We start from the raw sequence: 16,456 nt of genomic DNA, 5'->3' as shown, positions 1-16,456 counted from the left end.
GCGGGGTGAGATTCCCTCGGAAGGGAAAGGGCGGCCAATGAGAGCTGGCGAGCTGCGCCCTCTGCTCCATGGCGACGCTATATGCTCCCTCGGGATTGGCTGCAGTGTTGGAAGGAGTGTATGGGCGCCAAAATAGAGTGCTGAGGCGGGTGTGAGAGCTTCCCTGTCGCCTTAGGGGCTGGCGGAGGCTCTTGCTGAGGGAGCTTGGTGCCGTTGTTTCGTCCCCTCACTGCCGGGGCTGCTCAGCGGGGCTCCTCTTCGCTTCCCCGGGCTCTGTGGTACGGAGTGGGCGGTCGACTCTTCCGCAGAGCCTCCGAGGTCCCTCAGGGCCTTCGCTCGTAGCCTCGCAGATGAAGCCCCCCCGGCAGTTGACCCTAATATAGGTTAAATTTCTTCTGGTAACGCTTCTGTTTCTCTTGGCTCCGTTTGCTGTCGCATCCCCAAACTGACGCCTGCGGAGCGGGATGAGCAGGGACCTCAGAGGCAGGGGATGTGTCCGCGGGAGAGGCTTTCAGGGGTGGCGAGGCGGATGGCGAGGCGGATGGCGAGGCAGAGAACACAAGGGAGAGTGGAGAAGAGTGCCTGAGCCTGGTGAGCCAGCTCCTGTGCTTATACCTGTTCTCTAAAGCTATAATGGTTTGCTTTTGACCTACTGCACTAGGCGATTACAGCTATTTGCCTCCCCACGGTCAAAAGAATCACTAAGAATAAAACTAGCAAAGGTCTAATATTCACATTGTTTTAATCCCCACTTTTATAATTTTCTTCCTAGTAAAATCTCGACTAGTTCAATCAACGTTGGACCAATTTATTCCCTATAAAGGATGGAAACTTTATTTCTCTGAAGGTATTTTTAGACTAAAATTGTTTTATAAAGTATTTTGTTCCATTTCTTTTCTAGAATTGGTTATAAGTAGAGGGGATAAGTTCAACAAAAAACAACTGAAATTCGTATTTATTGTATATAAACATGAATACAACAGAGATTTAAATCTTGTGGGATACCGTAATCTCTGTGGACTCCAAACTGTGAAAAGGAGTCTTACATAATGTAAAACATGGTCTTTCTTAAACTTGATCAATAAGCCACATAAATCCTCCAGCTACCAAAGACTGGAACTTACATACCTCTGCTGTATTTCTCTTATTCCTATGTGCTTGTCGTATGTCATCCCAGACAAAGCTCTGTTTTTTTTTCTATCAAGCCTAATGATAGAACATAACTGTGATATTGTAATAATCTATCATCTTTCTCAGGTTTGGAATGCAGAAAAATAATGTTTATGTATTTTGTGAAATGGGAAGTAATTATTTCTGTCCATTACTAACATGGCATTTTTCTAATTAGCTTATGCTGACAGGTCTCCTTTTGTCCAGAAGACTCAAGCCTTCGAAAAGTTTTTCATGCAACGCATTGAGCTTTATGATAAGGTAAAAACAAAATAAAACATATCCCATCCCAACAGTCTGTTGATACAATGGCATTACAAATCTTGTGTTTTCTCCACTAAAAATAATTTCCATCATAGATATGAAATATTTATGATGTGATTTCTATGTGTTGTGTTTAAAATTTTAAGTGTATTTTATAACTTAATGTTTCACAGGATGAAATAGAAAGAAAAGGAAGTATTCTTGTGGACTATAAAGAACTGATACAAGACAAAGAATTGACTAAATCAATACCAAACTTATCTACTGAGTTAAGGGACATGCCTCAGAAGATACTGCAATGTATGGGTCTGGCAATTCACCAGGTAAATAAGATTCTCTAATACACAGAGGCATAATCCTCACAATGAAAAACAAATCAGTGGGACTCTATTTTTTTCTGTCTTACTGGAAATTACTCTTTATTTAAAACAGAAACTCTTCCATCTCCCGACCATTTCTGCACAGCCCACAAAATCATGTTTTTGTAAATCCTTTTGTCTTGGTATTTTATTTTTTGCTTATTCATCATCAAAGCAGTAGATTAAATGTAGTTCCAACACTTTTGTTATTCCCTACTGGGAGTTCTAATTCCTGGGTTTTTTTTTGGTTTTTATTTTTAACACACTGGGAATTACCTGTGCTGTGTCTCCCACATCATGTGGCAAAACCACGGCTGGTGGGTGAATGGTGAGCCGGTTCCTGTCTCTGTTTTCTCTAAAGTAGCATTTCACTACTTGTTGACAGACAAGTTGAGATGTTTGTGGCTTATGTCACACAAAAATCCATATGTTAAGCACAGCATTAAAGATTATTGTATACGCTTTGTTAATTAAAAACAACAACAAATATGTTGATTTTAGTTCCATTTAAAATGAAGCTTAAAACTGCTCAGAAGCAGAGAACTCTTCAAACTGCAGTAGGGGAATCTGGTTGTAAAAAAAAAAAAAATGGAATCAAACCTAACAGCAAGTTGACTCTGTGTTGCATGGCACACTGCATTTGTGCCTGCCTTTCTGTTCTGTCTAGGTGCTAACAAAGGACCTTGAAAGGCATGCTGCAGAGCTGCAGGTGCAGGAAGGATTACCACTTGAAGGAGAACCTATAATAAATGTGCCTCTCATTCATGCTAGGTAATGTGTGTTGAGTATTTGGGCTTTTTTTCCAGGAAGATCTGTTTGCTTCTCGTCTAATGGTTGTCAATATCCATGCATAGTAATAAGGCTTATGTATTTATTTTATTGAGAGACTTGACTCTGTGAAGCTATTTGCAGAAGAGCAGTCTACATTTTGCTTTTGGTTCACCATGACAAAGGCTAAACTGTCCTTGTGAACGAAAGAGTGAAATGGAGAAACAGATGTTAAGGTATATACACCTGGGGAATAGCAAGCGTCTCACTGCTTTCTAGAACAAGAATGAAATACTATGCCATGAGTCCACAGCCAAACTACTTCTACTTATTGCTCTGGGTTACTGCTAATAATTGGGTGTAGGATTTTTTTTTGTTTGCATTTAGTGAGGTTTGGGTTTTTTTGTTGGGTTTGTTTGTTTCTGTATTTAAGTATGGTAAGCTTTCAAATGTTACTGTTTAACTTCTCTGTAGGGTGTACAACTATGATCCACTAACTCAGCTGAAAAATGTTCGAGCCAACTGCTATGGGAAATACATTGCCTTGCGTGGCACTGTTGTGCGTGTCAGTAACATTAAGCCTATGTGCACTAAGCTGGCTTTTGCATGTGGCACATGTGGAGATGTTCAGAGTGTTCCTCTACCTGATGGAAAGTATACCCTTCCAACTAAGGTAAGTTAAAACCATCTAACTTCATACTTTGCTCTTATTTGTACTGACCTGACAAAACCCAGTATCTTTAAAGCTATGTTAAACAACTGACATGCCAAAAAAACATAAAGCTTACCAAAAGCAACTTTGTATTACTACATACCCTTGGTATTTGCAAAAAAGTTGTATCCTGCTGAAACAAAAGCAATATGTAGAAACTCACTCAAATCTAGGAAAAAATGAAATATCTTTTCATTTCCATTTCATCAGTTATGTTTAAAAATTCTCCTCCACCTCACTGTGGTGGTTACCATGTTTAGATTGGGGTCTTTTGTGGATTTTGTTTAGAACATTTTAATTTCACTGTTTTTTATCTGGATTTAGAAAGTTATTAGACATAAGACAGTGCCCAGTTACGTTAGGTGATGTGCTCAAGTGAAAAAATTATCTCCTCTGGAACATCTGCAAGTGTTAAAAATAAAAAAAAAAAACAAAGCAAACAAACCCACAAAACCCCTCATCTACCATCTCCCTTCCACGCCCCCCCCAGCACCCAAGAACTCAATCTAATTCACCAAGGGGATCATAAAATTCACTGTATCTGCTCAAACAACTCTGAATTCATGTGTATGTGGCTGATAGCTCTTCATTAATTATGTATGTGCTAATTTGTAGCCCTAATTTAACTAGCAGTTTTCCTGAAGTGATGTCAATGAATCACATTGCTTTGTTTTTCCTCTTTATAATTTTTTTTAATCAAATTAGGCAATTTAAAATTATGACATTTAAAAAAGCAGTTGAGAATGAACTAGAATGACTGTCATTACAGTGCCTTATTCCTGAGTGCCGGGGCCGATCTTTCACAGCTGACAGAAGCTCTCCTTTAACCACTACAGTGGACTGGCAGTCTGTTAAGTAAGCATGTCTTCACTTCTGCTCAAAGATGTAATGCAACAAGGTAGTCAAAGAGGGACAGGATGGCTAATTCCATATTACATGACATAAGTTTAATAATCTAACTCTTTTGTGGCAAGCACTTTTCAAAATTTATATTACAAAGCACTGGTTTTATCTGAGCACTCGTATATTTCATGTATTAAACCTACCCATTATAATAGCTTCTTGGAAATTCCTCCTACCATGACAGAGTTCTTTGGGAAATGTCCAGTTTGTGCTCTTTGCAGCTTTTCTTGATCATTTCTAATGGCATCTATTATTTAATGATTCCCTTTACCACACTGTAAGTCAGCTACAAAAACCCTATTAAATTACATAGATCAGCTATGCCAGTTGAATGAACTGGAAGTAAATTTGAGGGCTAGAAATCTTAGGTTGAAGTGATGATGTGTTCCTAAGGTACACTCAGTAGAAGGAAATAGTGCTGTGCCTGCCCATTCAATACAAATTAACAATGTTAAAGTATAGGAAGGTGGATGGTGTATCTGGTTTTCATTGCTTCCATCCTACTATGTGCTATTAGCTAGCCTACTGTTCCCCTACAATATCTATTCAGAAGAGTTTGACCTGTGGTTCCTTACTAAGCTAAGGGGATAGACAAGGCTTGGAAAAAGCAGGACTCAGCTTTTTCCCACTTCAGATTCAGATTCTGTAGCTTCATGTGCTCTGTATCAAAAGTCTTATCGTGTCAAATGACACCTAAATGTTTTTCATTTATTAACGTGCTGTAATAAAAGTAATTTGAAGATTTTATTTAAAAACCAATGCTGACATTCTTGTCAGCAGCTCTAGAGGGTGCTGTTTATCACAGCTTCTTAATACAAGCTTAACAACGAGCTTCAAGGAAAACTATCTGAGCTTTAAGTGCAGAGCCCAAACTGGAATCTTTTAAAGAACTTGTTAGTTGCTTGCCTTTTACAACTATACAAAGAGTGAGCTACCGTCTTTGTTACGGTATGAGGGATATTCTGTGCTTTGATAGGGTTAAAATGCCAGTTAAACATTCACCAGGGATATCGTGGCTGATGCTTTAATTTTTTTTATGTGAGGTCCATCTTTTTTCACATACTGTACTTATTTCTGCTCTTCAGTGCTAGAAAATCTGAATTTTTATTATTTCTGGAGTTTATAGTTAATTGTCTTTCTGGGGTTTATGCATAATGTACACCCATTTATTGAAGCCTGAACTGAAAAAGTCTTTCTCCAAATTCAGTGCTGCGTTTTCTAGAGTTTTTTAGGGCATTCCTGCTGTCTCCATTCTGGATTGGTTGGAAGCATACAGCTGCTGATCTTGTGTGCTGTAACTGAATTTGTAATGTTACACAGGGATTGTGCACCCACCTCATGTTTTGCAGGGTGCAGGAGCTCATGGCAGATGATCAGCAAGAAGCAGGGCGAATCCCTCGCACAATTGAATGTGAACTGGTTCAAGATCTTGTGGACAGCTGTGTCCCGGGAGATGTGGTCACTGTTACAGGGATAGTAAAAGTGTCAAGCACTGAGGAAGGTAAAACGCATCATCTGAGAACATCTTTTTCCTAGGGGAGTGTTTTTTCTAGTGATAACACAAGAATGGTAACAGCTATTCCCTTAACGTAAGTCTCAAAATTGTAGATGTGTTAAAGTGTGTGTTTCTTCAGAAATTGTCAAAGTTTTATAACAAGGAGTTATTTTGAGAAAGCCAGATATAGTGCTGTCCAAGAGGAGCACTGTCTCTAACGTCCACAGACCTCCATCAGTGACATGTTGGGGTTCACAATCCACTGGTCTAGACACAACTATTGACCTGAATCTTAAGTACCAGTCTGACATCTGATGTTTTAGTGTCAGCTGATAGGAAAGCCTTCTCTGGAGCAGTAATGTAGCAGGGACATCCTTATTTCTTGAAGTCTCACTGAGAGTCATTGTTTGCTTAGCCTTTTCCCTTTAAGGTCTCCTTCAAAAGATTGGAAAGCTGTCACTCTGCTGTGAAGGAGTACCAGCTTTCTTAGTTCAGTCCTTCCTGGAGAAATCTTACAACTTGTTTTTCTTTCTTTTTTCCCCAAAGTGAGGAGTTATGTTGCACACAACTGTAATAGCATATGTTGCAGAGAAATGCAGTACTGATTTACCATGAGACCATGTTCTCTGCGAAGTAATCATTGGGAATATAGAAAATAAGTAATTATTAAGCCACATATTTAATTATTCTGCACTATGATTTTTTTTTCCCTCTAAATATTGAGTGGGAACATTTTGTATTCAACTTTGACTAAAATAATGTAATAATTTGAAATTCCTGGGAAATTTCATTTATTCTGGGATAAAGTTTTTTTCTATATGCATATAGCCTCCTAATCCAGCAGAATATTTTATTGTGTACCTAAATGGAGGGAACTTGGAGAACAAATGTAACCAGAAACTCGCCATTTTTTTGAAAATGCAGATGTTCCATTACTTAAATACAAACATTTTGCACATGGCTGAACTTAATATTTCTGAATTACCCTATGCCATTTGTAAATAACATTGGTAGTTAATGATAGAATATTCCTTCATCTTTTCTCAATTTTTCTAACAGGAGCTTCTAAAAGTAAGAATGACAAGTGTATGTTCTTGTTGTACATTGAGGCCAATTCTGTCAGCAACAGTAAAGGACAAAAAACAAAGAGTTTTGATGATGAGACTTTTCAGAGATCGTTCATGGAGTTCTCACTTAAAGACCTTTATGCTGTTCAAGAAATTCAAGCTGAGGAAAACCTGTTCAGGCTCATTGTGAAGTAAGTTGTGTCAGACCTACACTAGGTCTAGGATTAGATTTCTGAATCAGCATGACCACCTTCAAACAAACATGACAGTCAGAGCTATGAAATGTCTAAGGCTTGTGCAACAGACACCACAGAGATTTAAAAACCTTTCATGGGCAAGGAGCTTGGGAAGAAGTATTGCAGTTGGGGTGTTAGAACTTTGAGAGGGATTTAAGGATACAGGGAAGTTAGGAGTGTTTTAGTTCAACCTTGAGACAGAAAGTTATGGGTAAAAAAAGGCAATGAATTATTTTTGCTCTTCACCAAGTACTTTCAGCTCATGAGTACAGTTTTGTTCCTCACTCTGCTTTTCCACAGCAGAGGAAAGAGGTGCAAGAATTGAGCAGGGGGTGCGAAAGACCCTCAGTTCAGACAGAGAAGTATTCTTCTACAAGATTTGTATTTCCCTTAGGTTACAATCTTCTTTGTTTTTCAGCTCTCTTTGTCCGGCAATTTATGGCCATGAGGTAAGTAATTTAACAGCTCTGCCTGCAACTTCAGTTTGGAATGTTTATGCCACAGTAAACTTCTAAAGGAGGGAGAATGGCTTGAAGCTGATGGGGGAGAGATTTAGATTAGCGAAAAATTCTTCCCTGTGAGGGTGGTGAGGCCCTGGCACAGGCTGCCCAGAGAAGCTGTGGCTGCCCCATTCCTGATAGTGTTCAAGGCCAGGTTGGACAGGGCTTGGAGCAACCTGGTCTAGTGGAAGATGTCCCTGCCTATGGCAGGGGAGTGGAACTGATGACCTTTAAGGTCCTTTCTAACCCAAACCATTCTGTGATTTATGAAGCTTATCCAGGGTGAAGGGAAGGAGCAGAGAATGTATTTGCAGGTAACTGTGACGCAGAGTCACTTTCAGTGACAAGGAGATGGCAGCTTTATACTCTTAAGTTCAGCCATCCAGAAGGAAAGCGTTGTTATGGTGAATACCAGGGAATTGTCAGAATTTGTCACCACGATCAAATACTTACAAGTGTTGGTATGTACCACTACAGATTGTAAAGGCAGGTTTGGCCCTGGCATTATTTGGAGGATGTCAGAAGTTTGTAGATGACAAGAACAGAATCCCAGTGCGAGGAGACCCACACGTTCTGGTTGTTGGAGATCCAGGATTGGGAAAAAGTCAAATGTTGCAAGTAAGGCTTGATTTACTTCTGTTGTGCTATTGTATTTTTCTCCAATTCCTTGTTATCTTGACTTCTTGTAAGCATGTTAGGATAACTGTGCCAAGACCAAAGGGTTGCTTGGGCCTGGCTACAGCTATCTTTTAATGTAGGGCACCTCAAATATAGGATAGAACCCAAAGGGCGGTCCCCTGCTGTCCTCTCCTTGACAAAGGAGTCAGGCCTGTTAAAACTCTTACCAAAGCAGGTATACTTGGTCAAGCCTGTGGGTTTTCAAGTATAGGCTTGCTGTCCTGCCCTTAAACAGTCGAGGTTTTTCCCAGTGAAGAGTTTTACTCCTTCCTAATTTTATTTGACAGTGGACTAGCTGAATGAAGAAGGTACACGCCTGGAACTAATGCAGTTTAAAATATCGTGTTACTCACTTTCTGAGGTTTACCTCCATTCTCTTACCTGCTGTGTTGCTAGCACAAATCTTGGCTTTTTGGGGAAAAAGACCTGCTGCTGCATTTGGGTTTTAATCTTGGTGGACATTTCTGCATGGTTGTAATAGAATCTGTTAGTAATAGATTTTTTTAATCTTAAATGAGATGGTTCTAAAGCTCCATGTCTTTTCCCACGGTTACTGTGAAGTGACAAAGGAACGGAGTTCACCTGGACTTGCAGGACCTCATTTAAAAAGTCAGAGTCTTTCTAATGTGGACATGTTTTGTTAAGATACAATTTGCAATAACTGAAAGTGATGGATTTGTATGCAAGCATCTTGACAAACAAATTTCTCAGTTATTGAATGGGGACTCTCTGCATACAGCAGGTGATTTGTTTTTCCACACTGTTACTAAACAGCTGAATGCCATCCAAGAAAAGCTAGTAATCTGTTCCTCAGCTAAGACCCTGAGGCAAGGCTCCTCTGTCATCACTGTGACAGGAAAAAAAAATCTCAAGGAGAAAAGCAAAGCTGTGTAAAGAGCCAGGGCTTTTTGTCTGGTTGGGTGCTTGGGGTTTTTTATGTAATACTTGGTGCCTGTTATATATGTGGTACTGAACAAAACACTTTGAGTACTGGCTTTTAAATAAAACAGGCACCCAAAACTATAGCTATTTACCAGGAGAATCCAGTTAGAACTGTATTCTAGGCAAACTGAACTGCAATGTGTCAGTGTTAAAGCTTACCACGCTTTGTTTTTCTAGCTCAGGCTGCTTTCTGGATGCTAACAACATAGAAAAGACTAGACTGTCCTTTATCCCCTAGTTGTGGGGAGAACTATGCATGCTTTTGAAGCAGCCAGCATGTTGGGCACCAGGATAAGATATTAGTCTGAGTAGACCTTGGGGTCTGAAGACACAGAAACTATGTATCTGCAGTTCTGTGACAGATATCAAGTGCTATACCCAAGGTCCTAGCAGTTTTGATAACACAGTAGACACGGTTGTGCTGCAAGTCGTGTGATCAAAGTTATTCCTACTGTTTTACAGAAGTAACCCCTTGCAACCCCAAAAGACGTACAACTTTACTGCTGGGCCATGTTAAGGAGAAAGATACAAATTTGTGTTTACTTTAAATTGTTTCTCTAGAATAAGGCTTATGAAATTCTTCATCCGGGGGAGGGAAAAAGCACTTATTTCTCTTCTAGGCAGTGTGCAATGTTGCTCCTCGAGGTGTGTATGTTTGTGGTAACACTTCCACCAGCTCTGGCCTGACTGTTACACTGTCTAGAGATGGCGCTTCTGGAGATTTTGCCTTAGAAGCTGGTGCTTTAGTGCTTGGAGATCAAGGTAATACATGTAATGCTACAGAGTTTGTGTGACTGTACGTGGGGGGTGGGTGTATATGCTACTAAGTCTAAGATTAACTACAGTGCTTGTGTAACTGTGGACTAAAAATGTAAATCGGAAGTATGATATTGGCTTTCCACACCTTGAGAAGTTCTGAGCCTCTCCAGTAACTTCTCTGGAGGTGGTTTCTATTTTCTTAGGGATTAGGATGTATATGAAACTGGCGTTCTGCAATTCATAAACCAGCCTTACTGTGGCAAAGAACTAGGATTTCCTTTTTGGGAAATCTCTGACTTAATAGCAGCTGCTGGACTCTTAATGGTTTTGAAAAACAGCTGCTTACAAGGTGTCAGCTATTTATATTTTTACAAAGCTTGTTTTGTTATCTTAATGTGTGATCAGATCACTGTTTCCACAAGCCAGACCAACTGCATAGTGGTTCACCTGTAGCACCATGAAATGAAAACAACCGTTGCTGAAATGGATACTTGATCCGGTGTCTCCTGCAGTCCCTAAGACTCTAGGTTGGGCTTCTGATATAGCATTGGATTGTAACATACACTCACTCATCCATCAGTTAATGCATTCTGTAGTAAGTCTTTGCCCTGTTGTTAATTGCTTCCAGGAATTTGTGGAATAGATGAATTTGATAAGATGGGAAACCAGCATCAGGCTTTGTTGGAAGCCATGGAACAGCAAAGCATCAGCCTTGCCAAAGCTGGCATTGTTTGCAGTCTGCCAGCTCGAACATCTATTGTTGCTGCAGCAAACCCAGTTGGAGGACATTATAACAAAGCCAAAACCGTGTCTGAGAACTTAAAGTGAGCACTTTCTGAAATGCTGTTTATATAGTTCACCATCAGGAGCAGATGTTTATAATAGTCTTGTAGCTTGTATATAACTGCTTTCTAGTTTCCTAGAGCTTGAACACATACTTACTGTAATAATTAATTTTCATGGCTTTTGAGAGAGAAAATGCTGTTCCACTTCATTCTGAATAATGGGTCAAGATTCTTTAAGTGTTTTTTGAAGTAGAGCAGAGTTCCTTCTTTATGAGCATTGTGGTTTTCTTGTCTCTACTCTAGAATGGGGAGTGCTTTGCTGTCGAGATTTGATCTAGTTTTCATTTTGCTGGACACACCAAATGAAGACCACGATCACTTGCTGTCTGAGCACGTGATGGCAATCCGTGCTGGAAAGCAGGCAGTGTGCAGCAGCACTGTTGTGACTCGCACCAACACACAGGATCGCTCTATCCTTGAAGCCACTTCAGATCGACCCCTGCTGGAAAGACTAAAGGTAAGACTTGTCCTGTGACTGCTGCTGTGCCCCTTCCTGTGATGTTCTTGGCGCTGAGACCTGGGCAAGCCTGACTTGCTGGATGCCCTCAGTCTCCCACTCTCATTCTTCTCATGATAATTTGCTCTGCATTAAAGCAACACTTAAGGCTCCTGCCACCAGTTCCTAATAATTGTCTGTTGTAGCTAACGTTACCCACCCTCCTGGAGCTGTTAGATGTGCCTAAGCCATCTTCATCTCCACACAGGAAAGAATTTGTTAGCCAAGCTGGCTTCAGTTGTGGTAGCAAGAAGATAATTTGTGTGTGATGCTCTAAAGCAAATCTGCTGTGTTAGATTTCAATAAAAAGCTACAGAACTAGATTGGATACAATACTTTAATATAGCACGATGTGCTGTGAAGTATTGAATCTGAATAAAGCAGTGTGTAAACAAATTGAGCATTTGCAACTCATGACAGATTTGGAGATTATAGAAGAGGAGCATATTTCTTGTTGAACTTAAGTGATCTTTTTGAAGGCTAATGTTGTCAAATGCCGAGTCTTGGGAGATGTATCTCCTACTGCAGCTATACCCAGGCACTTTTGGGAACGGAGTATCAGCAGTGGTGGTTTTATCTGTGGACCTATATGGTATAACAACTGTGAAATCGGATTTTCTCTTTTTGAGTAAGAATTCTTGATACAGTTAAGCACTTACTGCAAACAAGAAGCTTTAGCTGCTTTTTCTGAGATGGACAAATGTGTTTAATTACATGTCTAAGCCTAGTGTATGGACTTTCAAAGTACACAGTTCATATATGATGCACTAAAACCCTTCCAGTGAAGATTTCAGCAGATAAAGCATAGAGGATGAAGATTATATGTTAAAAATTGTATTCTATAGGGTTCTGACAGACAGAAATCTAAGCTCTTTGTAACTGGGTTAGATTTTACCAGGAGAGAACTTTGATGCCATTCCACATCAGCTGCTGAGGAAGTACATTGGATATGCTCGGCAGTACGTTCACCCAAATTTATCTTCAGAAGCTGCTCAGGTCCTCCAGGAATTCTACCTTGAGCTCCGGAAACAGAACCAAGGAGCAGACAGCACCCCAATCACCACAAGGCAGCTAGAGTCACTGATACGACTTACTGAGGTAAATGCAAGTTGTAATACCGAATGGATTGAAAGCAAACAAATTATTCCTAAACTGCTACTGGTACCCTACAGTTTTTGACAGCTTATTCACTGCTGTGCTTTTTTGTTGTTAACAAAACTGTAAGAATGCAAGAGACCTGCAAATCCTTAAGAGCTGCTGTTGCTTAAAGCCTCTTATAAAGTAAAACACCCTTGATGGGGTAAAAATTCTTCACTATGAGGTTGGTGAGGCTCTGGCACCGGTTGCCCAGAGAGGCTGTTGCTGCCCCATCCCTGGCAGTGTTCAAAGCCAGGCTGGACGGGGCTTGGAGCGACCTGCTCTAGTGGAAGGTGTCCCTGCCCCTGTGGCAGGGGGGTTGGAACTGGATGGCCTTTAAAGGTCCCTTCCAACCCAAAGTGTTCTGTGGTTCTATGAAAGAGAATCTATCACATTCTCCTAAAAGGAAAAAAAGTAGGTGCAGGCAGGAATAAGCTGAAACTGCTGCAAGTAAACTCCACACTACAGCCTGATAATGTGAATGTGCAGGAGATGACATGGAAGCGCTGTTGAAAAAATACAGAAATCTTCCTCTAAATCCTGTAGGCTTAGGTTCCATCTCTGCTCCTGAACTTTGTGCTTGTTATGGAGTAACTGTAGCCTTTTTTCACATCTGCTATAATATATCTTAAATATACTTTTGTGGATTTTGTTTGTTTTGTTTTTAAGGCACGATCAAGACTGGAATTAAGAGAGAAATCTACCAAGGAAGATGCTGAGGATGTAATAGAAATAATGAAATATAGGTAATACACACTGCTTTAAAAATAAACAGAGAATCACAGTGCTATTCATTCAAACCTTTTATTTTCTGATACACAAACACAGTGATTACTTTATCAAATTTAGGCCCATAATGCCAATATTCAGATTTGTTAGCTCTTTAAAAACCCTAAGTTGGCTATGATTGCTTAGGCCTTTGAGTTGTATCATTGTAGTGGTTATGTAGATCTGTGCACAGTAAATTAGACATGAGGCACTGCCAAAGGGTTTTTTTTCTCTTGTGTAATTACTCTGTTGTTGCAGTTGAACAATTTAACTTTAAAAGTGATTTGGACAGACATTTAGTCTAAGTTCCCTAGATAGTGACTTTCTTACCAGGGGATGGTTTCCTGTGTGGCTTCTGAAAGCTTCCTCAAGTGGTTATGCCTCAGGAAGCAAACTGATGCACTTTTGCTTTTCCCTTCTGTTGCTCTTGTCTTAAATGTATTTTTAGCATGCTGGGAACCTACTCTGATGAGTTTGGAAAACTGGACTTCGAGCGTTCACAGCATGGGTCTGGGATGAGCAATCGGTCACAAGCAAAAAGATTTGTTTCTGCCCTTAACAGTATTGCAGAGAGAACTTACAACAACCTCTTTGACTTGCAACAGCTTCGGCAGATTGCAAAGGAGCTGCAGATACGGGTAAGTTAGGAAATTGAGCATTTCTCCCGCAATAAACTGTGAGATCAGTCAAAATGATTTATTGCAAAATAGAAAGCAGAAAAGGCACATCTGTTGTGCCTCTGCAAGGAACAGAAATAAGCAGTGTTTTCTGCTTGTTAGGCTCAACAATTTTCCTGAATTGCCTTTTGTTTGTTTGTTAGCTTTACTAATGTCACTAGCTGACAGTAATGGCTCCTTGCACTAGTAAGGGCTGGTTCTCCTTCTGGTCCTTAACAAGATTCTGCTTTGTTTATGAAAGGCAATTTTGGTTTCTACTTCCTCTGGCTTCCCAGGGGACACACCTATTTTTGTTCCCAAATTTAGACTCTTGTGGTTTCAGCAGTGCAGTGATGTTTCTGCTTGACCTTCTCTGGCCCAAATACACCTTTGGGGTTCTCATTCCTGCTTCAGGCATCCTATACTGTAACTTGATAGAACATCATGTAGGACAGATGGCCACAAATATGTTTTATTTTGCAATTGATTTGCATTCTGTACATGCGTGGGGACTTCAGCCAAACAAAAATATTGATAGCTCATTCTACTGAAAGAAAGGAGATTTAGATGAGATAATAGGAAGAAATTCTCTACTATGAGAGTGGTGAGGCCCTGGCAAAGGTTGCCCAGAGAAGCTGTGGCTGCCCCATCCCTAGCAGGGTTCAAGGCCAGGTTGTACAGGGCTTGGAGCAACCTGGTGTCATGGAAGGTGTCCCTACCCATGGCAGAAGGTTGGAACTGGATGAGCTTTAAGGTCCCTTCCTACCCAAACCATTCTGTGATCCTATGAAAAAGCTTCAAATATCAATTTAAAACTTAAAACTGGATTTCTGGTGTAATGAGTAAATATAGTGATAATTAATTTCTCTTTATGGAACTTATTACGGGCAATAGCATTATTCTTTCTGTTCCCTGGTTAGCCTACTTTGGCCTGCTGCAGCAAGATTGCTTCAATTTCCAAACTTTTTCAGATGTTGGCTGTACATAAGACTGGATTTGGTGTGAATCCTGTCTGACAGAACATATTATTGCCAGATCTCTTCTCACAGGATTATTCATTCCAGTCTTCCCTTCATATGTAGAATATCTGTTTTCCCCATTCAAAGCCCTACACCTGTAACAAATAGTTGGGAATCAGTGAGCGATGTAGAAATTAGACTTCTTTGACAGATACTTGGTTTTCAGAACTTAGATTTAGACATATGTAACTGCATACTTTCTCTATCTCATTAAGTAGGGAACACTTGTTCTATGTAACACATTAAAAACAGCCTGTAAATAGAGTGCAAAAGGGTGCAACCTCCTAGCAGGTCAGCAGTTTGCTAAGGAAACTAACCTATTCTTAGGTGAGTTTCAAATTACTTTACTCAGTTCTTTTAAACTTTGATGTTTTACATCAGATAAAATGTCATTCTTTCAGTCTGAAATATGTTTTTGTCTTTCTTTTCCCAGGTATCTGATTTTGAAAGCTTTATTGGATCCCTAAATGATCAGGGTTATCTTTTGAAAAAAGGCTCAAGAATTTATCAGCTTCAGACTATGTGAAAACAGCCACAGTACAAAACTTTGAGAGACCTGATCATTGCACCTGGAATGGACTTGATGGCCCTGCAGCAATAAAGTACACTGAGCTGCAGCCTAGCTCAGCAGTCAAGGCACTGCTGGCACTGTTGCTTACTGAGGTGTGAGATCACCTTTCAGAAACAAAGGGTGCCCACAGGGTGCTGTAGTACAGACACCTGGTGTTGCTGCTTGACACATATTAGGTCTGCTTGAGGATGTGAGACTGGGTGAGACCAGCATGTGCTTCATCATCCCTAAGGAGCGGGGAGTGTGTTTTGTATTGACATGATTTCAGTACTGTAGCAGATTTTACTTCTACAACAAACATTTGACCCACAACATTCTCTTTCATGAGAACACGAGAGTTATATTTTTAGCGCTGTAGTTCATTCGAAGAATTTTCAATATGGAAATATTGTCCAAAAGTTGGGAATCTTCATGTTGAGACAACAGTTTTGTTGCTTTTAAGAAGTGCTGTCTTACTGAAACTGACCTGATTTTCTGTTTGGCACCTCTGTATTTGTTGCTCTTTGTAGATGGTATTTTCATTTGAAATGTAAGTCTGATATAAGAAAATATCTTTATTACCCTATTTAATTTGTAAAATGGCATTTGGTTTTTATTTATGTCTTTCATTAAACTTTATGTATGAGAAATCTGTGTTTTGTTTAAGTGTTACCCAGTGACCGTGAATGCTGGTGTAGGTGTAAATGGCATGCAATTTATGTTTCTGTGTCATGGAAATATAAGTAACATTTATTATTATTTATGCCCTACCCCTGGCTGTGTTCAAGGCCAGGCTGGATGGGGCCTTGAGCAACCTGGTATAGCAGAAGGTTTAAGGTCCCTTCCAACCCAAACCATTCTGTGATTTTTATGATATCTATATAACATAAATAATGTCTGTTCCACAAGAGTAAAGTGCTGAACATTTCCTGACTCCTATTAAATCAGAATCATGGTCTAGTGCAATAAAATGGCAGCTGAGAAACTTTCAGTATAAGAATTCTCTCAGATGGCAGCATAATGCTCAGCCACTCTCCTGCTTCTCTTCATCAGCAAACTTGCTGATGGTGCACCCCTTCCCGGTGCCCAGGTCATGTTCAAATCCTGCCTTCACCCTCCAAAAGTCTAAAAA

At 40.1% G+C, this 16,456-nt stretch overlaps 1 protein-coding gene across 2 annotated transcripts; it reads left to right on the top strand.

Moving 5' to 3' along the window:
* The first annotated feature begins 52 nt into the window (after positions 1-52).
* Positions 53-15,974, top strand: MCM8 (minichromosome maintenance 8 homologous recombination repair factor). 2 transcript variants are annotated; one of them, XM_062614311.1, is made up of 19 exons: positions 53-203; positions 426-591; positions 773-847; positions 1,349-1,431; positions 1,608-1,757; positions 2,461-2,564; positions 3,036-3,234; positions 4,043-4,128; positions 5,526-5,677; positions 6,731-6,929; positions 7,393-7,423; positions 7,952-8,092; positions 9,715-9,856; positions 10,482-10,677; positions 10,942-11,155; positions 12,083-12,292; positions 13,001-13,077; positions 13,548-13,737; positions 15,208-15,974. In XM_062614311.1, exons 2-19 carry the CDS (start codon positions 465-467, stop codon positions 15,298-15,300), a joined length of 2,469 nt encoding a protein of 822 aa, XP_062470295.1. In that variant the 5' UTR covers positions 53-203; positions 426-464; the 3' UTR covers positions 15,301-15,974. The 2 variants fall into 2 exon arrangements, with proteins under 2 accessions (XP_062470295.1, XP_062470294.1); XM_062614310.1 differs by having other exon boundaries at positions 54-591.
* Positions 15,975-16,456: the final 482 nt, after the last annotated feature.

This window comes from Pezoporus occidentalis, unplaced genomic scaffold (genome assembly GCF_034315485.1).
Source record: "Pezoporus occidentalis ecotype Australia unplaced genomic scaffold, CSIRO_AGI_Poc_V1 ctg175, whole genome shotgun sequence".
NCBI lineage: Eukaryota > Metazoa > Chordata > Aves > Psittaciformes > Psittacidae > Pezoporus > Pezoporus occidentalis.
This window is presented reverse-complemented; position numbering and strand designations above follow the sequence as displayed.

Excerpts from the sequence above, each read along its gene's own strand:
- MCM8 (XM_062614311.1), top strand. The coding sequence starts at position 465 with ATGAGCAGGGACCTCAGAGGCAGGGGATGTGTCCGCGGGAGAGGCTTT. Across the intron at positions 1,432-1,607 it reads GCATTGAGCTTTATGATAAG|GATGAAATAGAAAGAAAAGG; the intron begins GTAAAAACAAAA and ends AATGTTTCACAG. Across the intron at positions 6,930-7,392 it reads CTGTTCAGGCTCATTGTGAA|CTCTCTTTGTCCGGCAATTT; the intron begins GTAAGTTGTGTC and ends TTTGTTTTTCAG.